We start from the raw sequence: 24,092 nt of genomic DNA on the forward strand, positions 1-24,092 counted from the left end.
GCTACTTACTTTCTAGCTCTTCCTGCAGCATGGACAGTGATGGAATTAGTGCAGAGCAGACTGTGAGACTAAAAGTATGCACAGTACTTCTGTTTTCTACATCTCCCCCCACCCCAGACACACACAGAGGCACTCATGCCCATTGTTTGTGCTCTGAAGCAGTAAGCCAACATTTGGAGGAAGGGAGGCATATGCTTTTGAGTCCTGTGGCCCGCTTTGCAGTAATTCCTCTGTTGTCCATGGTGCAGAAGAGCCTGAAAGTAGCTTTACTATCCCTATAGCAAGGGAAAGGGGATGGGATTTGATGTACCACTTTTCTGTGGTTACAGTGAAAGGAGTTTACATATTATATACAGGTACTTATGTAGCAGTGGAGTTAAGTGAACATAGGATTAGTCATACCAGTGGTCCATCTAGCCTAATATTCAGTTTCCAACAGTGGCCAATCTAGGTCACAGGTACATGGCGGAATCCCAGATAGTAGCAAGATTCTATGCTTGCCCCAAATCACAAGGAGCTGCAGTGGGAATTGAACCCAGTTCCCCCGGGTTCTCAGGCTGCTGCACTAACCACCGGGCTACTCCTCCAATGTTACTGCTTCTCCACACATCCTCTAAACTATGGTGCCACAGTGCAGAGCCCTTTTTTCCCACTCTAGTTCTGACTCACCAGGGATAGCCAAGGCCATAATCACAACTCAAGGATACTGCTAACAATTTATGAGCTTGAAGGTTGAGTACTCTATTTGTCTTCTCAGTTCTTTCTGAGATAACACGTTTCTGTTGTAAATTATTTTTGCACTAGGTCTGAATATGCAATTTCTAGAACAACACAAGAACAAAGATAGAGGTCATGGTTCACAAAAGGAGGTAGGGACCCCAGGACTGTATGTCAAGCAATTAAAGCACAGTCCAAATAAAAATAAAACTAGCTTTATTTCAGTAATGTAGTTTAGAGCTAGAATAAACCCCTACCAAGAAGCGTAATGTACATCCATGAATGCATATTGACCTTTAAATAAAGTGGAGTTTTTCTGGACTTTCCTTTGTTTTGATCTGAATAGACAGTAGAAGAAACTCACTGTCAAGTTTTGTTCCTTGAGACCATTAAACTTTTGATCTGTGGTGAACAAACAGCTGTTGAACTCAAGGCAGTTAGGATATTGTGCTGCTGTCAATCCACAGTGGTAGCTAGGTATCAGATTTGTCTAACAGGACCAGTGATTGATTTAACACTGTAGAATGTGAGGGGATCTAAAATAATTCAGGGAGATAAATATGTCATAAACAGTGAGAATAGTTCATTCTGTCCTTTTGAGTGAGTATGATATCTTATAAAATAGACTTTGTAGAGAAAACCCATTTTTATTTTTGTTGATGATTCCACCAGATTTAAACCTTCAGTCACCTGTTTTTATGCAATTCATTTTTATGTTAACCATTTACTTTAAGATCTGCAAGCTTTACACAAGACAAAATGTGAGAGCCAAGTCTCAAAAGCATCAAGGTCTATATATTTTTCCATGAGCTTGTCTTGTTAATGTTATTGGTCTGTAACCTTATAAAACTCCTCTGGTCTTTCTGAGAACCCTGTCTCTTTGTTTCTTAGAAAAATTAAAGTGTGGGATCTGGTTGCTGCCCTTGACCCTCGTGCACCAGCAGGAACCCTCTGTTTACGGACCCTGGTAGTAAGTGTTTTGACAAATGCAAAAATAATGTTAACAGAATCTTGAGCTTTTTGTATAGTTTGGAGCTAAGTGTATGTGTTTATATACATATCAAGGGCTATGTTTGCAGTGCGGCCACACTGGGCACAACTTGGAGGGGCACAAGAATTTCCCCCAGCCCACCATCTCCTCTCATGGTGATAGATGATGCCAAAAGGCAAATGTCTTAGGCACAGTTGTTGAGGGAATGGGCATGTATGTAGTTGACATCACGTTTTGGTAGGTGTGCAGTAGTGCATTAGTGAACTGCAGCAGACCTCAGTGAGGATGCCCCCATGCCCTATCCCCTTCATCCAAATTTTGGTGGGAAGGAATGGATGACATTAGTGGTCTTAGCTGTTGATTTCCTTAATTTAAAGAAAATTTGTGAAGACTGATGTAGGAAATTAAATTAAGTATGAAAAGTATAGATTTATACTCTGAAAATAGTGTCAACTGGCAAAATGTTTTTGATCTGAAATGTATTTTGTAACAAAACTTATATAAGGTTTTATGTGATATAAAAATTATTTTTGGCTTCCATGAGAAAAGCCATTTTTGACCATCTTCATATATTTTGGATATAATTTACATGCTACTGAAATGATAAATTCTGTATCTGTCAGAGATACTCCATATTATATAGTTTATACTTTTCAAATTCTCTTGCAATACCTTTACTGTATTGAGAAACTCCTGTACAGCTTATAAAGCTGTACTAAAAAGATGTTTCCTTAGCATCAGCAGCAGATGAATCCAGGTACTTGTGGGTAGGTTGTATCAATCTACCAGCAGGTGGAGATAGAGAGTTGCACTGCCTTATGGGATGGGATGCTCTCTAGCCAGTCAGTATTATCTATCTCCAGCAGGCAGATGGACAGTCTCTCACAAGTTCCTGGTCTCATCTGATTGTGGCTCCTGTTCTGTGTCTCTCAGTTCGCTAGAGCTTAGGGGTGTCTGGCTGAGTGGTGCCAGCTTTAGGCTGTACACCTGGAGGCACATTTTCAAAGCACTTAGCCTTCCAAAGTTCCATAGGTTTCTATGGAACTTTGGAAGGCTAAGTGCTTTGAAAATGTGCCCGCTGGTCACCCCAGGTCCCTCCCCCACCCTTCTCCCCTTTCCTGCCCTTTCCTCCCTTCTCCTTCCTCACAAAAAAAACACCTAGAAAAGGGAGGATTGTTGACTCTACACTAGCCTTTCCTGGTATTGATTTTCTCTCCTCACATGCTATTCTTGACCCACTACAATCTGGTTTTCGCCCTCTCCACTCAACCGAAACTGCGCTTACTAAAGTCTCCAATGACCTATTACTGGCTAAATCCAGAGGTCTCTATTCTATCCTCATTCTTCTTGATCTTTCCGCTGCTTTTGACACTGTCGATCACAGCATACTCCTCGATACCCTGTCCTCACTTGGATTCCAGGGCTCTGTCCTTTCCTGGTTCTCTTCCTACCTCTCCCTCCGCACCTTCAGTGTTCACTCTGGTGGATCCTCTTCTACTTCTATCCCTCTGCCTGTCAGCGTACCTCAGGGTTCTGTTCTTGGTCCCCTCCTCTTTTCTATCTACACTTCTTCCCTTGGTTCATTAATCTCATCCCATGGCTTTTCCTACCATCTCTATGCTGATGACTCCCAAATCTATCTTTCTACCCCTGATATCTCACCTTGCATCCAAACCAAAGTTTCAGCGTGCTTGTCTGACATTGCTGTCTGGATGTCTCAACGCCACCTGAAATTAAACATGACCAAAACCGAGCTTCTCATTTTCCCCCCAAACCCACCTCCCCACTCCCCCCATTTTCTATTTCTGTTGATGGCTCTCTCATTCTCCCTGTCTCCTCAGCTCGAAACCTTGGGGTCATCTTTGACTCTTCTCTCTCCTTCTCTGCTTATATCCAGCAGATCGCCAAGACCTGTCGTTTTTCTTTACAACATCCGTAAAATCCGCCCCTTTCTTTCCGAGCACTCTACCAAAACCCTCATCCACACCCTTGTCACCTCTCGTTTAGACTACTGCAATCTGCTTCTTGCTGGCCTCCCACTTAGTCACCTCTCCCCTCTCCAATTGGTTCAAAACTCTGCTGCCCGTCTCGTCCTCCGCCAGGGTCGCTTTACTCATACTACCCCTCTCCTCAAGTCGCTTCACTGGCTCCCTATCCGTTTTACGCATCCTGTTCAAACTTCTTCTACTAACTTATAAATGTACTCACTCTGCTGCTCCCCAGTATCTCTCCACACTCGTCCTTCCCTACACCCCTTCCCGTGTACTCCGCTCCATGGATAAATCCTTCTTATCTGTTCCCTTCTCCACTACTGCCAACTCCAGACTTCGCGCCTTCTGTCTCGCTGCACCCTACACCTGGAATAAACTTCCTGAGCCCCTACGTCTTGCCCCATCCTTGGCCACCTTTAAATCTAGACTGAAAGCCCACCTCTTTAACATTGCTTTTGACTCGTAACCACTCGCCTCCACCTACCCTCCTCTCTTCCTTCCCGTACACATTAATTGATTTGATTTGCTTACTTTATTTTTTGTCTATTAGATTGTAAGCTGTTTGAGCAGGGACTGTCTTTCTTTATGTTTGTGCAGCGCTGCGTACGCCTTGTAGCGCTATAGAAATGCTAAATAATAGTAGTAGTAGTAGGCTGTAGCTGTTTCCTGCAGAGGGTGAGAAACTGGGAAAACATGCCTCAGAGAGCTGGCGGCAACATCAAACGTTCAATACCACATGAACCTGCACAAAAGACACCGCAAACAGCAGAACCGGTGATGTCACCCCAGTGAGGAGAAAAATTAAAAGGAGAAGATACAACACAGACCAGGACATCTGACTGACTTGCCAGAGGTACTGGCATCTCCATGCTTAGCACTGTGGTGAGTGTTACCCTAAATTCTTATGGTTTTCAGTCAGCGTCCGTACTGCAAACGGTGTTTGGCTGGGGTAGGAGAAATTATTTTCCCGATGCTGAGGTGCCTGTTCTTCTGTTTGGACCCGCGCCGTTTGTCTTCATGGGAAACGTAAGCTGGGTTTCTTTTCAGTGCCCTCTAGGACTCTGTCACTTTTCAGCCTGCCGCGGCCATTTTTTCCTTCAGAGCACATATAGGTGCTATTACAGCGGTTATTTGATCTCACTGTAGTGAGCTTTCTCTTTGCCCTTTCCCCTCCACATTGCTTAGATATGGAATTGGGGGTCTAGCCCTGCTGCAGTACTGCCTGTCTGGGGGGGGGGGGGGGGGGGGGTCTACCTGCGATCTCGCAGGATGTTTTTCTGTGGAGGACTTATTCATTTCCCGCACGGGGAATACATGGAATACTTTCTTTATTGCTATAGTCCAGTCATTGCCTCCCTGTCTTTTTGGTGCATGGGCTGAGGTTCCCAGTGTTGTATGGTGGAGCAGCTGTTTTCTTTTTCTCATGGGATTCAAGTCCTCTACCTCCCTCCCTTCTTGGTTGTCTGCGAGAGAGAGTTTGCTTCTGAATGTTTGGTGCTGAGGGGAATATTCCAAGGATGTCCTGTCGGGCTGTTATGATATTTACGTCTGGTTCTCTTATGCTGTAGAGTGAGTCTTCAGTAGCCTCCAGGCTCCCCTGTCTTCCATCGCTCAGTGTTTTAAACCCAAGGGATGCTCTGAGAAGAGCGGAGGACTTACCGTGTGTTGGGTGAGGTTCAGCTTTCCTGTGAGTGTGGACTGCGTTGTCACTTTGAAGCTGTCTGAGGTGACCTGTGTGATTTAGTGCTTTTTTGTGTCACTACCTCTGGTTGGCAGTGTGACCACTGATGGTTCCCTGCAGGCTATCCAGATTCCAGGTTATTGGTGGCATAGTATTACTGGAGTGAGCTTCTTTGGACGCCTTCCTGGTCTGTGTTGTATCTTCTCCTTTTAATTTTTCTCCTCACTGGGGTGATATCACAGGTTCTGCTGTTTGCGGTGTCTTTTGTGCAGGTTCATGTGGTATTGAACGTTTGATGTTGCCGCCAGCTCTCTGATGCCTGAGGCATGTTTTCCCAGTTTCCCTGCCCTTCTCGGGGACTAAGGGATAGGGGAACTCTCTCTCCTGGTTTCCAGGGTGTTCTCTGGTTCTCTTTGTAATGGCTGCATTAGGTGCTATTCTTAGAAGTGGAAAAAATCAGACTAAGTTAGAAAGAAAGGAATCTTTTTATTACTCACCGCAACAATACAAGAAATAGTATTGGCTCTCAGCATTAGTAGTTTTACAAAACAGAGTCTAACAATAGTAGCTTTGGAATTTGTAAAAGAATCAGCCTGAACTTAGAGAAAAGAGAAAAAGGAGGAAGGAAAGTTTATTCCTCACTGTCATACAAAGGTCACAGAGCTGAGAGAGAGAATTGAAAGAAAGAAAGAAAGAAAGAATGAATGATTCTTAGCTGCAAAGAATTAGGGGGGGAGTGGGGGAAGTACACCCCCAAACGCTCTTTCAAGGATATGAAACTCTCCTGCCAGCAAGGCTATTTCAGAGTCTCTTTGTCTGCTTAGTATCTTTATAGGACTGTGGTGCCTACTCACCTTTCCCCCACCCCTGGACCAATCAGACACCCCGCAAATACAAAGGAGCAGTGGCGTACCAAGGTGGGTGCGGTCCGCCCCGGGTGCACGCCGCTGGGGGGGTGCCGCGCGCCTGTCGGCTCTTCGTTTTCATGCTCCCTTTGCCCCGGAACAGGTTACTTTCTGTTCCGGGGCAGAGGGAGCATGAAAACGAAGAGCCGGCAGGCGCGCGGCACCACCACCACCACCAGCGGCGTGCACCCGGGGGGGGGTTATTTCGCCGGGGGATCGGGGGTTCTTTTGCCGGGGGGGCGTCGCGCTGTTCCGGGGGGGGCGCTGCATAGGAGACCTGCAATAGGGTCCTTGCCACATCTCTTCTCAGTAAATTATATTTGTAACAAAACAGTTGGGATGTCATGACAATGGGGGTCTTGTCAGTTTGTGTTCAGCCAGAAATTCCTGCCTTGCAACTGTCAGTGGAAACTCATAGAAACACACACAGAAATAAGCGGACCCAAAAGAAAAGGCCAGAAAATTCCAGAACATCTTCTGTCCACAGGAGTTTACTATCCAGTCAACCTTGACCTCATGCTTGCATGTTGTAAAAAAAATTCTCCCAGGCTGGGGATTTTTCTCTTTAAGATGGTGTGGCAGCGCTTTTAGTCATGCCACAGTTTTTTCTGGAAGGCGGCTGATGTCGCTCTCTAGCTCACAGGTACTCCTCGCTTTTTCTTGGGGGCGTTTTTTGTTTCACTCTGCTGTACAGCTTGCCTTGGCAAGTAGTTCTTGGCATGGATGGATCAGCTGTCTCCATGCCATGATACTAACTACTAGTGTGGGTTTTCCTCAGCAGCTTGTTTCAAGTCTGGCACCCTGTCGCTGGCATAGCCTGTTACGTGCTAGCTCTGGCACTGCTTTCTCAATAGCAGTGTCCCTGAGTCTTAATATGTTTCAGAGTTCCTGGTGAATGCGGCTAGTGGAGAGTGAGCACAATGCGCCCCAGGTTTCTAATTCTGGACCCACTGCTGGTGGCCTGTCATGAATGCATGGTTCTGCACAGCCATATCCTCTTTACCAAATTGGAGATAATATTTCTCCCATCTCAGTGTAATTAAACTCAGGGATTCTTTCCCAGAGAATGTAGTTTAAGCAATTAGCTTAGCGGGTTTTGATAAAGGTTTCAGATTTCTTCCTAGCAGAAGAACCCATCAGCCTTTATTGAGTGGACTTGGGAACATCCTCTGCTTATTTCTAGGATAAGCTATTTAAAATGTATGGTTCTATTTTGGGATCTTTGCCACTGTTGAAAAAAGGTTACTGGGCTAGAGGTACCTACGGATGATTCCAGTGTGGCAATACTCTTCTCTGATGGCTCTCAGCCACTCTGGCTAGCACCTTGCGTACCCATGCCAGCCAGTGCTAGTACGCATGGTACTTCAGCCATCTCTTGTCTATCGGCAAAAGGCTAGCTCTGGCTTAGAATTTGGGCACCTGATGGGACTCTACATCACTTTGGATGAGCTACCCTTTCGAGGTGGGCTCCTGTTTGGATGGGATCTAGAGAGGTTGGTGTGAATTCTACGGAATTTCGCATTTCAGAGGGACAGCGGATAGGTTTCAGGATTCTGTTACTGCCTCTTAGTCTCGTTTTAACCTTCGTGGTTAGTCTTCCTAGCCAGACTGGCTAATGGGCAGGATCCTCTCTTCAACACATCTGGTTACTTAGCATGCTACTCCTCCGAGTCTCTTCATGCCCTCTGCACTGTCTACTTGTGGGGACTCGGTGCTCTCCTCGGATTTCTTTATAGCGCTGTGGCTACCAGGTTCACTGAGTAGTGGCACTGTCTGTTGCAGTTACATGGGTCATGGTGTTCCTGCCCCGAGTGATTTTCTGGGGTGCTCCCATTTACATTGTGTTCAGGATAAGGGTGATGCCTTTCCCTGAGTTTGAACTTCAAGGAGTTCACAACATCCTTAGGGTCTCCTTGTCATGTGGACCATGTGGATGTCTAGTATAACTGCAGTCCAAGCCGGGAGAGTTTTGGCCTCCCTGGATCTCTAGGAAGCGGGAGGGGGGGGGGGTTATTTCCCAGTTTTTCCTTTCATGGTTTTGTTCTGTGATTTCTGATCCTTGTCAGGATGTAGATGGATAAAGGAGTAAAATTTACTCCCGGCTGTTGGATGGACTTTCTTGTCTGTCCATTCATGCAAGTTCCTTTCCTTACTCTTTGTTAGAGGTTCTGCGTCTGTGTCTCAAACTTGCTTGCCCTCGGGTTCTTTGTTCTTGCCCTTTGGGCTGTTTGCTCCTCTTCTTATCTAAGGAGTCTGCAAGTTCCCCCCATATATCTCATCTTCTTTAGTCCTTTGGATTGGGCTTCAATTTCTCCAAGACTTGGTTGTCTCCACCAAACTCTTTGGACATCTGGGGGTGCTTTTTGGCCATAGGCTTAGGTTGCTCTTCTGCTCCAGGCTTTGTTCTGCATCAGGTGCTAATTCCTCGTTCTTCTCCTAAACTCTGGGAGTATTTTTGGGTTCTGGACCCAACGGCATCTATTTAGCAATTCTTCCTTGAACCTGTGTCACGTCAGGCCGCTGTGGTGTTTCCTTCACAGCCCTTCAGAGCTATCTCCCTTGGAGCTATGAACCATCTATCACTTTTACTAGATTCAGCTCAGCATTCTGCTGACGAATCGATTGCTCTTGCTGTCTGAAAACTGCTCTGTGCAGGAAGATCGGACGTATTTTAAAACACGAGTCATGCACGCCTTGAGACAGCTCCCAGCAGCAAAACTCTGGCCACAGTCGGTGTGATTGACCGACCACACACGTTTTTGCTCATCTGCACTTTGAAGTTAAAGTTAAGTAATTCTTTTACTTCTTTTTGTGGATCCATTAATTGTAATTTCTGTGAAGTTTAGCAATTTTGAACTCGAGTCAAGGGTTTTTTATGCCGATGAAGAGAGGTAATCCATATGCTTTCCTCCACCTTTGTTTTTGAAAACATTGATTTTGGGTGGAGGTTGGGTTCAGAGGCGTTTTCCCTTTCCTCATTAAGGTTTTTATTGCACTTCACAGGACTACAGTCTTGTTAAAGTACTTTGCTACCTATATCAGAGAGAGAATTTTGTACAATAAATAAATAATAAACTTAATTTAGATGGATTACTTTCCATTTTAGACCTCAGGAACCTCAGTGTGTTCCTTTGCAAAGAAAAGTTCAAAATGCAAACTTCTCCTTCAATCTTCCCCTACTCATATACCCAAATATCAGTTTATCACATATGCAGAAAATAACTTTGGTTCCTTCTGCATTCAGACCATTACCATTACAAAGTCCTCATTAGTCTCCAGAGTTTTCATCAAATTCCTTATGGTGGTGTGGCCACTTACCTGTATCAACAGGGGCATTTAGTCTTTCCATACCTTGACAACTGGCTTCTGGCAGCTTCTTTTTGAGATCTGGTGCTCTCTGTCAATTACAATTACAATAAAATTTATATTCTACTACAAACCATTACTGGATCAGTATGGATTACAACAATTTTAAGAAGAACTAGACTAACACTAGTAGAATTACAATTTTAAAATGGTGTCACTGATTTCTGTCTAAAAGATCAAAGCCTTAACCCAAATATATAGAAAATAAATACATTTTTAACATTTTTCAAAACTTCAGTTAATAAGATGTTAAGAGGCAATGAAATCCAGCACTGAGCAGATCTATAAGCAAAGCTCATTATATGTACAGATTTATAGTTCACATTTCTTAAAGTTGGGTAATATTCCTTGTTTAATCGACCTAAGGGATTGGTTACTCAAACCAACAGCCAGCAAAAATACTAGATATTCCAGGACATTACCATAAAGAATCTTATGAATTAAACTACACAGTTTGAACTTACATCAAGCCTCCAGAAGAAGCCAATGCAGGCTCTTCAACAAAGGAGTAGCAAAATCTGATCTTCGTTTACCGAAAATCAACTTTTTATACTGTATTTTGTAGCACTTGTAAATGCTTCAAGAAGCTCTTTGAACAACCCATATATAGGGAGTTACAGTAGTCAAGCTGAGACAAAACCAACACCTGAACGATCAATCGAAATTGGCCTTGATCTACAATATTTTTATGTGCTCTAATTCTCTTAGCTTGAGAAAAACTCTCCTTGTTACTTGTTTAATCTGAGATTTCATATTTAAATGCCAGTCCACAATTATCCCAAACACCCTCAGTGAGGTTTCCAAAACAAAAGAAGTACCTGTGATAATTAAAGATGAACTGAAAAATGTTTTAGTTGGAGGGGTAAGGCACAAAACTTCATTTTACTGATATTTAACTTCAGCGTATAACTAGACACCCATTATTCCATCCTATTAAAATAGCTGGTTATAATTGCAGCACTATCCTCAATGGAACTAGACGACTGATAAAATAATTGTCATATTGTCTAGTGATGAGTTAAAAAGCCTACCCAAAGTGGTCATTCAAATATTAAAGAGGACAGGGGAAAATGGTAAACCCTGAGGGACCCCCACCATACAGTCCTATGATCTTGACATGCATTGTCCCTTTTGGACTCTGTACGTTCTCCTCTTAAGAAAACCTTCACATCATTGGAATACTGGTCCTGTCAAGCCAAAACCATCCAGTATGTTCAGTAAATACAACAATCCACCAGGTCAAAGGCTGATGATAAGACAAATTGCATTAAATGACCTGGTGACATTGAGACAGTGCTGGCCTAATTTGTGCTAATAAACAATTGAGTAAGGTCTCTGTACTGATACCTTGTCTAAAGCCTGACTATGTTGCTCTAAATAATTTTCCAACTGTTTGGCCACTAAAGATTCCATAATTTTAGCAAACATAGGAATGTTTACTACAGGACGATAGTTACATGTTTGTCCCAGAATCCAAGGCTGGAGCCTTTAAGAGCGGCCATAATAAAACATAAGTACATAAGTAATGCCACACTGGGAAAAGACCAAGGATCCATCGAGCCCACCATCCTGTCCCCGACAGCAGCCAATCCAGGCCAAGGGCACCTGTCAAACTTCCCAAAGGTACAAACATTCTATACATGTTATTCCTGTAACTGTGGATTTTTCCCAAGTCCATTTAGTAGTGGTTTATGGACTTGTCCCTTAGGAAACCGTCCAACCCCTTTTATAACTCTGCCAAGCTAACCGCCTTCACCACGTTCTCCGGCAATGAATTCCAGAGTTTAATTAGGCGTTGAGTGAAGAAAACGTTTCTCCGATTTGTTTTAAATTTACTACACTGTTTTATTGATCTTAACAATGATAATCAGGTCTGTGGCAACCATGAACTGGAAACAATAGGGAGGGGGGAGGGGAGGTAGAGGAGGGGGGAGGGTGGGGGGGAGGGGGGGAAAGGGAGGGGAGGGGGAGAAAAAGGGGGAAAAATAATATGATGTTCCAGTTGTGTGAGTTCTGTTTATGTATAACTCAGTGATAACTTAATGGAGGATAAAACAGAAATGTTATGATTGTTTGGAAAGTTGAACATCAATAAAAATGATTGAACATAAATTTACTACACTGTAGTTTCATCGCATGCCCCCTAGTCCTAGTATTTTTGGAAAGCGTGAACAGACGCTTCACATCCACCTGTTCCACTCCACTCATTATTTTATATACCTCTATCATGTCTCCCCTCAGCCGTCTCTTCTCCAAGCTGAAAAGCCCTAGCCTCCTTAGTCTTTCTTCATAGGGAAGTCGTCCCATCCCCGCTATCATTTTAGTCGCCCTTCGCTGCACCCAAACTTTGAGGGAACTGGCCTATCATCAGAAGATCTACAATGGATGTATATAACGAAGCCTTAAACTTTGGGGGAGCCATCACAAAAACACCCTTAGTAACAATATCCAATTAACTACAGGATTTAGAGAACCTATCAAATAATGTTAAAAACTTGTCCATACTTGGAACTACAAATTTTGAACAGACACGGTTCACTGGGGCCACCAAAACATTTATGTACAAGGGAACCATGTCTGTTAACTCTTCCATAGCCGGTAATAATTGATTCTGTAGTGTTCTGTTCTTATCTTGAAAGAAATTGGCAAACCCATATACTGAGGGTTCGAGTGAGAGATCTGCTTCCAGGACAGATGTTTGTTCTGGTTTTATTAAAGAACTTAAAATGTGGAATAATTGTTTAATATTGGACTCTGCAGAATCAATCAACAAATTATAATAATCCCTCAGCCTGTATTATACTGGCCTTGTAACTACTGACCCATTTTCTCCTGTAATTTTAACCACTGATGTTCTAAATAGCGACACTGTTGCTTTAAATCCAAAAGATCAGAATTAAACCACGGGGTGTTGACCCTACAGAAACTTGTCTTTATAAGGAGCAATTTCATCAAGGACCATTTCAACTGAGTCTTGCCTACTATCAAATTTGCCCCATCCTCAAAATTAGGGGATAGTAGACTCCAAAATAACCCAGCATCTATCTATCTTCTAGTGCCACACAATTCCTAGTCAAGACTTAGTTCTTACATATTTGTCTATTCTCCAATATAAAGAGAATTCTAACAAATAATGAACAGACCATTTGAGGGACCATAATGACTCCATTATCTTAATATTCTCCCCTCTTCCCCCTTAAAAGCTAAAAAAATCAATCTGATGTCCGGCCAAATGCGTCCGTACAACATTTTGAAATTTCAATCCTCCTGATTCTAAAAATTCCTGAAATTCTAAGACCCTACTATCTAACTTTGATTCCAAGAGTAAATTAATATCCCCAATCACAATGCAAGAGTCAAACTTAATCAGACAGGATGAAACAAATTCATAAAGCATATCTCTAATTCCCTGGAAACAAAACAATGTCTCTTTCAGGGCCTAGAGTTTATCTTCAAGTTGAAGAAGTGAACACAGTCTAGAAATGAGAATACATTCATGGCACTATTCTGGACACATATTAGGCAAAGGCTTTCCTGCCTCTGGACAGACAATTGAAAGTAATGTATACAAAAGGCTCAATGTTCCATGATGCTTATGGCCAGGACCCACTTACAGATGTTAGTCCATATGGCTACTGCAGTCCATACCATGCCTTTTGTCTGCCTGAAAATGAAAAGGTCACAGTGGGATCTCAGACTTGACAACTAAAATTCATCCTTTGCCTTCACTTCGGTCCATGCTATAGTAGTGGATGTCTGAATTCAACCTGACCAGAGTTAACATCTTTGCTCCACTAGAATGCTACTCCATCCTCACAATGGGTGTTTCCAACACTAACTGGGGAGGCTAACTGTAGGGAATCTGGTCACCAAATGAGCTACTGCTCTATATCAACCATCTGGCGTTTTGAATGATATTTTATTCCCCCGAGTATTTGCACAGCATCATCAGGATCATTCTGTTTAATGCAGACATGGTCAAGTTGCAGTGTTTTATGCCAATATGCAAAGAAGAACGGGTTCCCTTAAGCTGTGAAGCAGATTGAAATTGGGATTTTGCAAATTCTAATCACATACAAAACTGGGTCACTTGCATCCCTTGCAATCAGAATCTGATAACCAAGAGACTCAAAAAAAAATCTCTTCTCTTCCCTTCCTTTTATGTTAAGGTTTAGTATATTGGCCCCAAAATCTTTAAATAATTTGCACTATTGCTCTCCACTACCCACATTATTACAATTTGAGTTGATGGCAGTTCTCCATTGACAATTAATGTATTGATAACCATCCTACATTTCTGATTTCTTTTCCATGTAAGCAGGGTTGATTTTAGATCCCAGGTCCTCTCCCTCCTTTCAGCAGCTCATCTGTTCCCCATAGATCCTTCCTGAAGTCTTCCTCCTCTTTCCATCAGATCTCCAGTATTTGAGCCTCTCTTCCCCTGAGGATTTGTCTCCTGCTGCTTATTTTCTTATTCCTTTCAGCCTTTCATCGCTCCTTCTTGTCATCTGTCTGATATTCTCCCCCCCCCCCCCCCCCCCCCCCGCGCCAATAACATCACCTCAGGGCCTCTCCCTCACCCCCATGGCTTTTTCCTGTGTTCTTTCCGTCATAGCTTTTCATAGTCGCATGCATATTCATATTAGCTTATATACTTAGAGAATTTCTAAAATATGTCAAGCATTCCAGTCTTGATTTTTGACATAGCTTTGGCACAGTTTGTTTTGTAACATGTAGACAAATTTTAATAACTCTCTTTCACCTGCATGTGTTCATTTATGGAGTATTCAGAGGTGACATTAACTAAATTTGTTTGATGGCAAAAAGAGTATGCAGGAAGAGAATTAAAGTCATGCAGCAAGATGAATATATAGAATACAAGTTAAATAAAATCCTACTACACAGTTACTGTGAACATCGCTTGTGGGTCTGTTTTATGGCTGTAACTACAGGACATCAAATATCAGCTTGCCACGCTGCTCTGTTACCATTGTTGTCCAAAATTAAACCTTGCTCAGCACTAGAGATAAGTAACCTCCTGCTGTTTGTCTTCAATTTGCAAGCAGTAGGAGAAAGTTCACAGATAGTAAATGTTCACTGCAGGCCAGTATACTTCCATTTTGCAGTTGGCAAAGCAGCTACATGAATTGACAGCAGTTTTTGAGTGGAAAAATAAATATAGCACAGCCTTACAATGTTGTCAACAGGGAGCATCATTAACACTTGACACTGCAGAGTCAGAATTTTCTGGGTTCTACATGTAAAACACATTAGTGTTCATAGCAAGAGTTCTGTAACCTTGTCTTTTTTTAATACTGCAAAAATGTCAAGACACCATAACTGTGACAGAAAGAAGTAATGATATGCCAGTTTCTCCAGAAGTTTCAGATAACATGTTTTGTTCCTTTATAACATCCATTAATTGCTGATATGTCTTTTCCATGTCTTACCCATATAGACTCCATATTATAAAGCTTTTATGATGAATGCAGTGGTAGCAGGGGTATCATTCTTTTATCAGCTATTCTTAATAAAGAAATTCATTAAATATATATGTAAGGGTGGTCTCATGTGTATGATTGGAGACTGTGTGGAGGGACCGCTCATATAATTAATTGATTTGTTTGGGACCAGAATCAGGACTCACAAATGCCAAGAAACCATCTATTGGCAATTAGTCCCTACATATTGCACCTCCACACAGCCAGAGACCACTGTGGTATTGCTGTTCTGAACCAACAAGTTTACTTTTCTGGTAAGTGACTGGGACAATAACAATAGCAGAGGCAATAAGAAAACAGTATTTGCAAAGGGACTCATTTTCAAAGCACTTTTACAAAGTTCCATAGGTTACTAATACACCTCTATGTCTCTTTATCTCCCTTCTATCCTTTTCCTCTATGTGAGAATATGTGATTATCCTCTCTGACAGTGTAGCAAGTAGTATAAACAAGTATCAAAGATGATAGTCACAGTCTTAGATGCTTTGAGACTCGGATATTATGAGGGTCTTGGGTAGTGCTTTTGGTGGCTTAGTCCTGGTTGGAAGTGTAATGATCCCCAGGCGTCTTGTTGCAGTAAGTGATACTTGTTTTTTATGCTTCAGGAGCTATTCCAGGTGTAGATGATATTTCCCCAACTTCTATTTTACTCCTTGGCTCTAGGAGTAGGTACAGTAGGTTCCCCATTCCCATTATCCCAGTTGCAGCATAGAACTTGAATTGAAGTAATTGATTGGAAGTGTTGCATTTTTGATGTGGTCACTTCAGCATGCATAGTCAATGAACACCAGACCTTAATTATTTATATACCTTATACAGCATTTCTAACAAGAGTGTGGTTCAGTAACTGCATCCTAAATCCTGCCTCAGCTGGTGTCAGAATTCTACTTCAACCAAGCAATCATATTCCCAACATTTTTCCCCAACTCACATGTTCACAAATTAATAGTTCCACAGAGTTCAAACTGGGGAGGGGGGGGGGGCGGTATAAATATCAATGTGCGAGCCAAAACTCAACGCTTAAAAATCTTCGCATACATATAAACATGACAGCAGATAAAGGCCATATGACCCATCCTCTATACCCTTAACTTTTCCTTTTCCTAAGTGATCCCACATGCTTATCCCATGCCTTTTTAAATTCTGGAACAGTCCTAGACTCCACAACCTCCACCGGGAGGCCATTCCATGCCTCCACCACCCTTTCTGTGAAATTGTACTTCCTTAGATTATTCTAAGACCTGCAATTGAATATCAGTAAGGGAAATGAGGGAGCCTGCCTGACTGATACCAAAGGGCAATCCTAGATTTATGTTTGTTCAGTCTGCTGGTAATCTGCCAAGATGTCCTACCCACATAGAGCAATTGGCACGGGCACTGCATAACATAAATAACATTGTGTGAATCACAGTCAGTGTTATCCCGCGACCCAATGGCTCTATTCTTCCCAGGTGGTGTCCAAAATTGTTCTACCATAGCAGACCCACATCACTGACAATTGCCATAAGTCATGTGACCCTGTATAAGAGCATACTGTAATAAGTAATCTATCCTCCTATAAGTCAGTACTTACTACTACTACTACTACTTAACATTTCTAGAGCGCTACTAGGGTTACACAGCGCTGTACAAATTAACGAATAAGGACGGTCCCTGCTCAGAAGAGCTTACAATCTAAAGGACGAAATGTCAAGTTGGGGTATATGAGATTTCCTGAGAAGAGATGTAGTGATTAGGTGCCGAAGGCGACATTGAAGAGGTGGGCTTTGAGCAATGATTTGAAGATGGGTAGGGAGGGGGCCAGGCGTATGGGCTCAGGGAGTTTGTTCCAAGCATGGGGAGAGGCGAGGCAGAAGGGGCGAAGCCTAGAGTTGGCGGTGGTGGAGAAGGGTACTGAAAGGAGGGATTTGTCTTGAGAGCTATCGTATATCCTCGCTGATAAGTAATCATAGAATAAAGGTGAACAAGCCTTAGCCTTCAGTCTGGAGCAGACTAAAGTACTTTGAAAGTCTATCCAGCTTTTTGTTTCTTTTACAGCCACAGACCTGGCATTACTAAAGTCAAGCATACACAATGTAATTGACTCTATAGACTGATAAAGTTAACAGTTAAAGCAGCATCCAAAGAGTCAGGGTTGCCTCCATAAGGCTGCAATATGAAGTTTAATCCACACATTTACACCCCATTACTTTTTGAATTAAGACTCCTGACAAGGCAGTGTGTTTGGGCAGTCTGTCTAGCAAAGTCTGTTTGAGATTTAGAATCTAATTCGCTCTCCTAGGGCCCATTTTTATTTTTTCTAGGGCACCTCATATTTATATTTACAAATGATCATTTATAACAAAAACAAATTGCTTACCTGTTGGCATTATTCTATATTTTCCCCTTGTGTTTTATTTAAGGAAGTCTGTAACTAGAGAACTTTTAGCAACCATGATGACATAGGACATCCAGCATATGCTCAGTAGAGTATCTATAAAAGACATCACCCAGGTGTGATTGGTAACTTGCTGTCCTTAGAGAACTCCTATTACAAGTGAGCAACTTTGCTTTCTTGCACCTTCCTCAGAAGCTTCAAATGTGTTCTGGATCAAACTACAAACATCAAACCTCCTGTCCGTCTGTCTTCTTATCCCTGGTTATAAGTCTCCAGAGTGAGTGCTTTGCCCCCTTCAGTAACTTGTATAATGTGATTTTACTGTGGGAGTATCCTGTCATCTGATTTGGAAATCCAGCATAGTTAACCAACATAATAAAGATATTTTTGTAATTCTTGCCATCTGTGCAGTCATCTTGTCTTGTTTCGTTAGTTAACTGAAAATACAGCCTGTGTATTAAGCAGCCATTAAGATGTATTATTAAGGAAGCTATACTGTTAATAAGTAGCTGTAATGGAGGGATCACCATCAGTTCCACTAAGGCAGCGTTTTTCAACTAGTGTGCCGCAGCTGCTCCCCAGGTGTGCCATGGGCAGGAGCAGACTTGACTTCCAGCAACCAAAGACCCAGAGCACCAGGGGCCCCAGTGCTGCATTTCTCTCTGTGTCTTCAAGTCTTCTCCCTCACCACCCCACGTCTACCTTAAACCACATCTTGGAAGCAAGTTCCCCAGCAGTGGCAATAATTCAGAGTCACTGCTTGCAGCCTTCTTGGCGTATCTCCTCTGCCACATAAACAGGAAGTTGTGTCAGAAGGGGCAGGTTGCAGCAGAAGAGAGGCTCCAAACAGGCTGCAAGCAGTGGCAGTGGATTACTGGCGCTGCCGAGGAACCTCCTTGAAGGCTTAGTTTAAGGTAGACCGGGGGGGACTGAAAGAGAAAGACGTTTACTCGGGTTGGGGGGGGGGGGGGGGGAGAAAGAGAAAATTCCTGGAACCATGATGAGGTGGAAGGGAGTTAGGGAAGAAAGAGAGAAAAGCCAATCCAGGTCACAAGTACCTGGCAGAAACCCAATTAGAAGCAACATTCCATGTTGCCAATCCCAGGGCAAGCAGTGGCAGATTACAACAGAGACAGATGTAACAAGGGAACGGAACAAGACAGGAGGAGACATGAGAAATTGACAGCAGCCCCTGGAAAGAGAGCAGAAGACAGGAAAGCAGAAAAGAAAAATTAAGATCAACGTGATGGGAAAAATGTCCAGACAACAAAGGTAGAAAGAAAGTGTTTTATTTTGAATTTATTAACTATGGGCCCCTTTTACTACACGGTGGTAAGCCCAATGCGGGCTTACCGCTCGCTAAACAGGAAGTACTGCTGGGCAACCGCAGCAGCCCGGCAATACTTCCCACCCTTAGTGCGCTGTCATATCCGACACTACAAAAATATATTTATTTTGTAGCACCAGAATGTACCCGGCGGTACACTGCCCAATTACTGCCGGGTTAGCGTGGGAGCCCCTACCGCCACCTCAATGGATGGAGCAGTAAGGGCTCCCCCCCCCCCCCCCCCCCACCAGAAATGGCTACACAGCAAGTGCTTTACTTACCGTTTCCTGCAAGAAAGAGAGACTTCCCTTTTACCCGCTGCGGTAAAAGGGGGCCTCAGGTGACACCAGCGCAGGCCCCCTTTTGCCGCAGCTTGGTAAAAGGGGGCCCTATGTTAGTTTACGAAATGTACATCATGGATATCTTTGTATTATGTTCAGTATAAGAGGAAATGCATTTCCGTTTTTATTTCTCCCATGTTGTGGTACATACCTAGTTTGACTTCTTGGGGTTCCCAGTTCAATTTTTGTCTTTATATCTCTATTTCTAAACTGTGATCCCCTTGTCACCTCTCGTTTAGACTACTGCAATCTGCTTCTTGCTGGCCTCCCACTTAGTCACCTCTCCCCTCTCCAGTCGGTTCAAAACTCTGCTGCCCGTCTCATCTTCCGCCAGGGTCGCTTTACTCATACTACCCCTCTCCTCAAGACCCTTCACTGGCTCCCTATCCGTTTTCGCATCCTGTTCAAACTTCTTCTACTAACCTATAAATGTACTCACTTTGCTGCTCCCCAGTATCTCTCCACACTCGTCCTTCCCTACACCCCTTCCAGTGCACTCCGCTCCATGGATAAATCCTTCTTATCTGTTCCCTTCTCCACTACTGCCAACTCCAGACTTCGCGCCTTCTGTCTCGCTGCACCCTACGCCTGGAATAAACTTCCTGAGCCCCTACGTCTTGCCCCATCCTTGGCCACCTTTAAATCTAGACTGAAAGCCCACCTCTTTAACATTGCTTTTGACTCGTAACCACTCGCCTCCACCTACCCTCCTCTCTTCCTTCCCGTTCACATTAATTGATTTGATTTGCTTACTTTATTTATTTTTTGTCTATTAGATTGTAAGCTCTTTGAGCAGGGACTGTCTTTCTTCTATGTTTGTGCAGCGCTGCGTATGCTTTGTAGCGCTATAGAAATGCTAAATAGTAGTAGTAGTAGTAGGTATTTGATGAGGGTCTGTCTATGTTTTGCGTGTGACTGAGGTATGGTATTCTGTGGGCATGTAGTTTCTGTGTTGATCTGTATCTATCCTACTTGTTCTGTTTTACCAGTTGGAAGTGTATTGGTGTTTTTGGGCCCAGTGTAATATTTGTTTTGCTGCCTATTTATATTACTACTACTACTACTATTAAACATTTCTATAGCCATAGGCGGTCGGTGGCCCAACTGTTTGGGGAGGCTAAAGGGGGCGGGGCTATGGGTGGGGTCATGGGCGGGGCTTACATCCATAATTGTCTGACAACACAGAAAAAAAATAAGTAAAAATAAGTCACAATTAATACCTTTTATTACATTTAGATATTAAATATGTATCATATGTCAAAGAATAAAGTGGTTGCTCAAAGCATATACTAACCACAATCGCTCAACTGTAAAACACTGTGCACAAATTTGTGCAAAAACACACTCAGAACCTTACTGTACCATAACACTAGGCAGACCCTAATACACCAATATACCACCCATATGGAAAATGCAGACCGTCAACAATATGAAACAAGGGATCATAATATCACAATTCTCATGTAGAGCCACAAAACACCCTTTTAGGGTGGATAGTGTTCACAATGAGCTCCTTTTATGAACGACTATATGTAGATCCTTCAAGAGGTAGTGTGTCATGATTTAGGCTCTAAAACCCCTTTCTGATGTTTTGGTGCCACCTCAGTAAGGCCAATACACAATCTCTCTACTGCAAAACACTATACACAAACTTATGCAAAAACACACTCGTAACCTTAGCAAACCATAACAGCACTAATTCCAAGGACAGGACGAGCTACAACCTTATGTGTGGAAAGGCAGCACTGTAATTACACCAGTAATTTAAAACACCAGTACACAACCTAGTGAAACAAAAAAAAACCCAAAATGGGCTGTAAATACTACACACTAGTAGAATACTGCACCTTGATTACACATGAAAACCACATGACACAACAGATATGAAGGCAAAACTGGAAAGTTACCTAAGAAGTCAGACTCAGCATGGAGCAATACTAGAAAAATTGAAACTTACTTGCAAAATATCACAGATGCACATTTCCAAAAGCTGACATATTCCAGTTAATAAATTCTGAATAAAGTACTTTTTTCTACCTTTGTTGTCTGATCATTTAGGTTTTTCTATTTGCTTTAGTCCCAGTGTCTTCTTTCCATTTGATATTTTTTCTCTCACCATGTCCACCATCCTCCTGTGTCCTTATGCGTCCTGTGTACCATCTGTAGCCCTGTCCCTATCCTTCAGTATCCCGATCCAGCTCTTAAAGTCAACAGTTTTCCCTCCATCCATATCCAGCATTTCTCCTCACTCCCCTCCATCCATGTGCATATACTTCCCTTCCCTCCATCCATGTCCAGTACCTTCCCTCTTTCTCTCCTACCATTCCATCCAGTGTCATCCCTCTTTCTCTCTCCATCCTTCCACCCATTATCCTCTCCCAATCCTTCCGTCCATTGTCTTCCTCTATCTCCCCTTCCTTCTAGACAGTTCTCTCTCTTGACCCTTTTCCATTCAGCATGTCCTCTCTCACCCCATCCTTCCAGTGTCTTTCCTCTTTCCCTCCCTACCAGTTTCTTCCCTCCTTCCAGCATTTTTCCTCTTTCTCCCTCCTTTCATCCAGCCAGCATTTCTCAGTCTGACAGCTAGGGTCTCCCCCAGTTTCTCCCCAGCAGCTTCTCTCTCTCTCCTGCCCATGTCCCCTCTTTCTCTCCCCATCTCTTTTTGGCTCTCCCCTACTTTTTTCCATGTCCCTGGCTCTCCCCTGCTCTTTTCCATGGCCCCTCTTTCTCTCCCCATCTCTTTCTGGCTCTCCCTTGCTTTTTTTCCATGTCCTTGGCTCTCCTCTGCTCTTTTCCATGGCCCCTCTTTCTCTCCCCATTTCTTTCTGGCTCTCCCCTGCTTTTTTTCCATGTCCCTGGCTCTCCCCTGTTCTTTTCCATGGCCCCTCTTTCTCTCCCCATCTCTTTCTGGCTCGCCCCTCCTTTTTTCCATGTCCCTGGCTCTCCCCTGCTCTTTTTCATGGCCCCTCTTTCTCTCCCCATCTCTTTCTGGCTCTCCCCTGCTTTTTTTCCATGTCCCTGGCTCTCCCCTGCTCTTTTCCATGTCCCCTCTTTCTTTCCCTATCACTCTCTGGCTCTCCCCTGCTCTCCTTCTCTCTCCTCCTACCGTTTCCACACATTCTCTTCTCTCCCTCTGGCCCGGGCTTCTTTACAGCAGCGCTGACAGAAGAAGAAAAAGAAGCGCGGGGCCGCAGCAGCGTTCAGACATGCGCTGTCGGCTCTGCCGGTCCTCTGCCCCCGGAATGGGAAATTGACGTCACGGGGCAGAGACCGGCAGAGCCGACAGTGCATGTCTGAACGCTGCTGCGGCCCCGCGCTTCTTTTTCTTCTTATGTTATGCTGGCTCCGAGAGAAGCGGCTGCCGCTGCGCTGCTCAATAGAAGAGGCCGCAGCAGAAGATTTCGTCGTCGGGAGTCTCGGGGTACATTTGGAGAGGGAGGCAGGTGGGGCCGCCGCGAAGCTCACAGCTGGGCTGGGGAGGCTTAGCCTCCCCAAGCCTCTTATATGGGGCGCCTATGTCTATAGCGCTACTAGACTTATGCAGTGCTGTACAAATTAACATGAAAAGACAGTCCCTGCTCAACAGAGCTTACAATCTAACTAGGGTGGGGAAATTGCAGTGGTAGGGGTGATAAGTGAGGGTGTTGAGTAAGAGAGTCATGGTTAGGAGTCGAAAGCAGTAGCAAAGAGGTGGGCTTTAAGCCTAAACTTGAAGACAGGCAGAGACTGAGCCTGACGTACCGGCTCAGGGAGTCTATTCCAGGCATAGGGAGCAGCGAGATAGAAGGAACGGAGCCGGGAGTTAGCAGTGGGGGAGAAGGGGGACGACAGGAGACATTTACCCAGCGAACGGAGTTCACGGGGAGGAGTGTAGGGAGAGATGAGAGCAGAAAGGTACTGAGGAGCTGCGGAGTGGATGCACTTGTAGGTCAAAAGGAGAAGTTTGAACCGTATGCGGAAGCGGATAGGGAGCCAGTGAAGCGACTTGAGGAGAGGGCTAACGTGAGTATAGCGACTCTGGCGGAATATAAGATGTGCAGCAGAGTTTTGGACAGATTGAAGAGGAGATAGATGGCTGAGCGGGAGACTAGCGAGAAGCAAATTGCAGTAGTCTAGGCGAGAGGTGATAAGGGTGTGGGTAAGGGTTTTGGTAGCGTCCTCGGACGGTAGGGTTCTTGCTATTTAAATCACAGGAATTAGTGCTACTGTTGTATGACATATTTGTACATGTATTTTAGGATTTTTTTTCAGGTTTTGTATTTTTTTCACAATGTGCTTAATAGTGGAGAGTTTTATTTTGCTATGGCTCAGATGACATGAGAATCAGAATATTTTTTGAATGGTGCCTTCTATGTTTTTGAATGCATTTTATTTGTGGTTAATTTTGTTATCTTTGAATTATTTTGTTGCCCTTTTACTAACTTGTATCTTCAATAAAAATATTCAACTATAAAGATAGCACAGTGATTAAAAATGTAATTATTGGACTTTAAACACAATATTAATACTCATTTGTTAAATGATAATGAATATATCTTTTTAAAAACTGATGGTGTGCCTTAACAAATTTTTGCGCCTTGTCAGTGTGCCATGAGATGAAAAAGGTTGAAAATCACTGCACTAAGAAGCCCTTTTAAAAAGCTACAGGAGGGTTAACACATGCCAAATCAGTACTACCGCCGGGGTAGCGTGTGCGCCCAGCGGTAATTCAGAGTTTGGCGTGTGCCAAATCCCGTGGTAAAAAAAATTTCTATTTTCTACCATGGGGGCATTCTCATCGATAATCGGCAGCGCAGCCACATTGGTGCGTGCTACATGATTACCGCGCAGGTAGTGCATGAGCCCTTACTTCTAGGTCAATGGCTGGGGGAAAGGGCTCAAGCCATAAATAGGCG

General features: G+C 43.5%; 1 protein-coding gene across 2 annotated transcripts in view; it reads left to right on the forward strand.

Annotated features, from left to right (window-relative positions):
• BTRC (beta-transducin repeat containing E3 ubiquitin protein ligase) overlaps nt 1-24,092 on the forward strand; it is a 417,532-nt gene that overhangs the window by 388,248 nt on the left and 5,192 nt on the right. For both annotated transcript variants that reach the window (XM_030202848.1, XM_030202849.1), the window contains one exon: nt 1,609-1,687. In XM_030202848.1, coding sequence (XP_030058708.1) covers nt 1,609-1,687 — 79 coding nt within the window. The remainder of the gene's footprint in view (nt 1-1,608; nt 1,688-24,092) is intronic.

The sequence above is a fragment of the Microcaecilia unicolor genome, chromosome 5 (genome assembly GCF_901765095.1).
Source record: "Microcaecilia unicolor chromosome 5, aMicUni1.1, whole genome shotgun sequence".
Taxonomy (NCBI): Eukaryota; Metazoa; Chordata; class Amphibia; order Gymnophiona; family Siphonopidae; genus Microcaecilia; species Microcaecilia unicolor.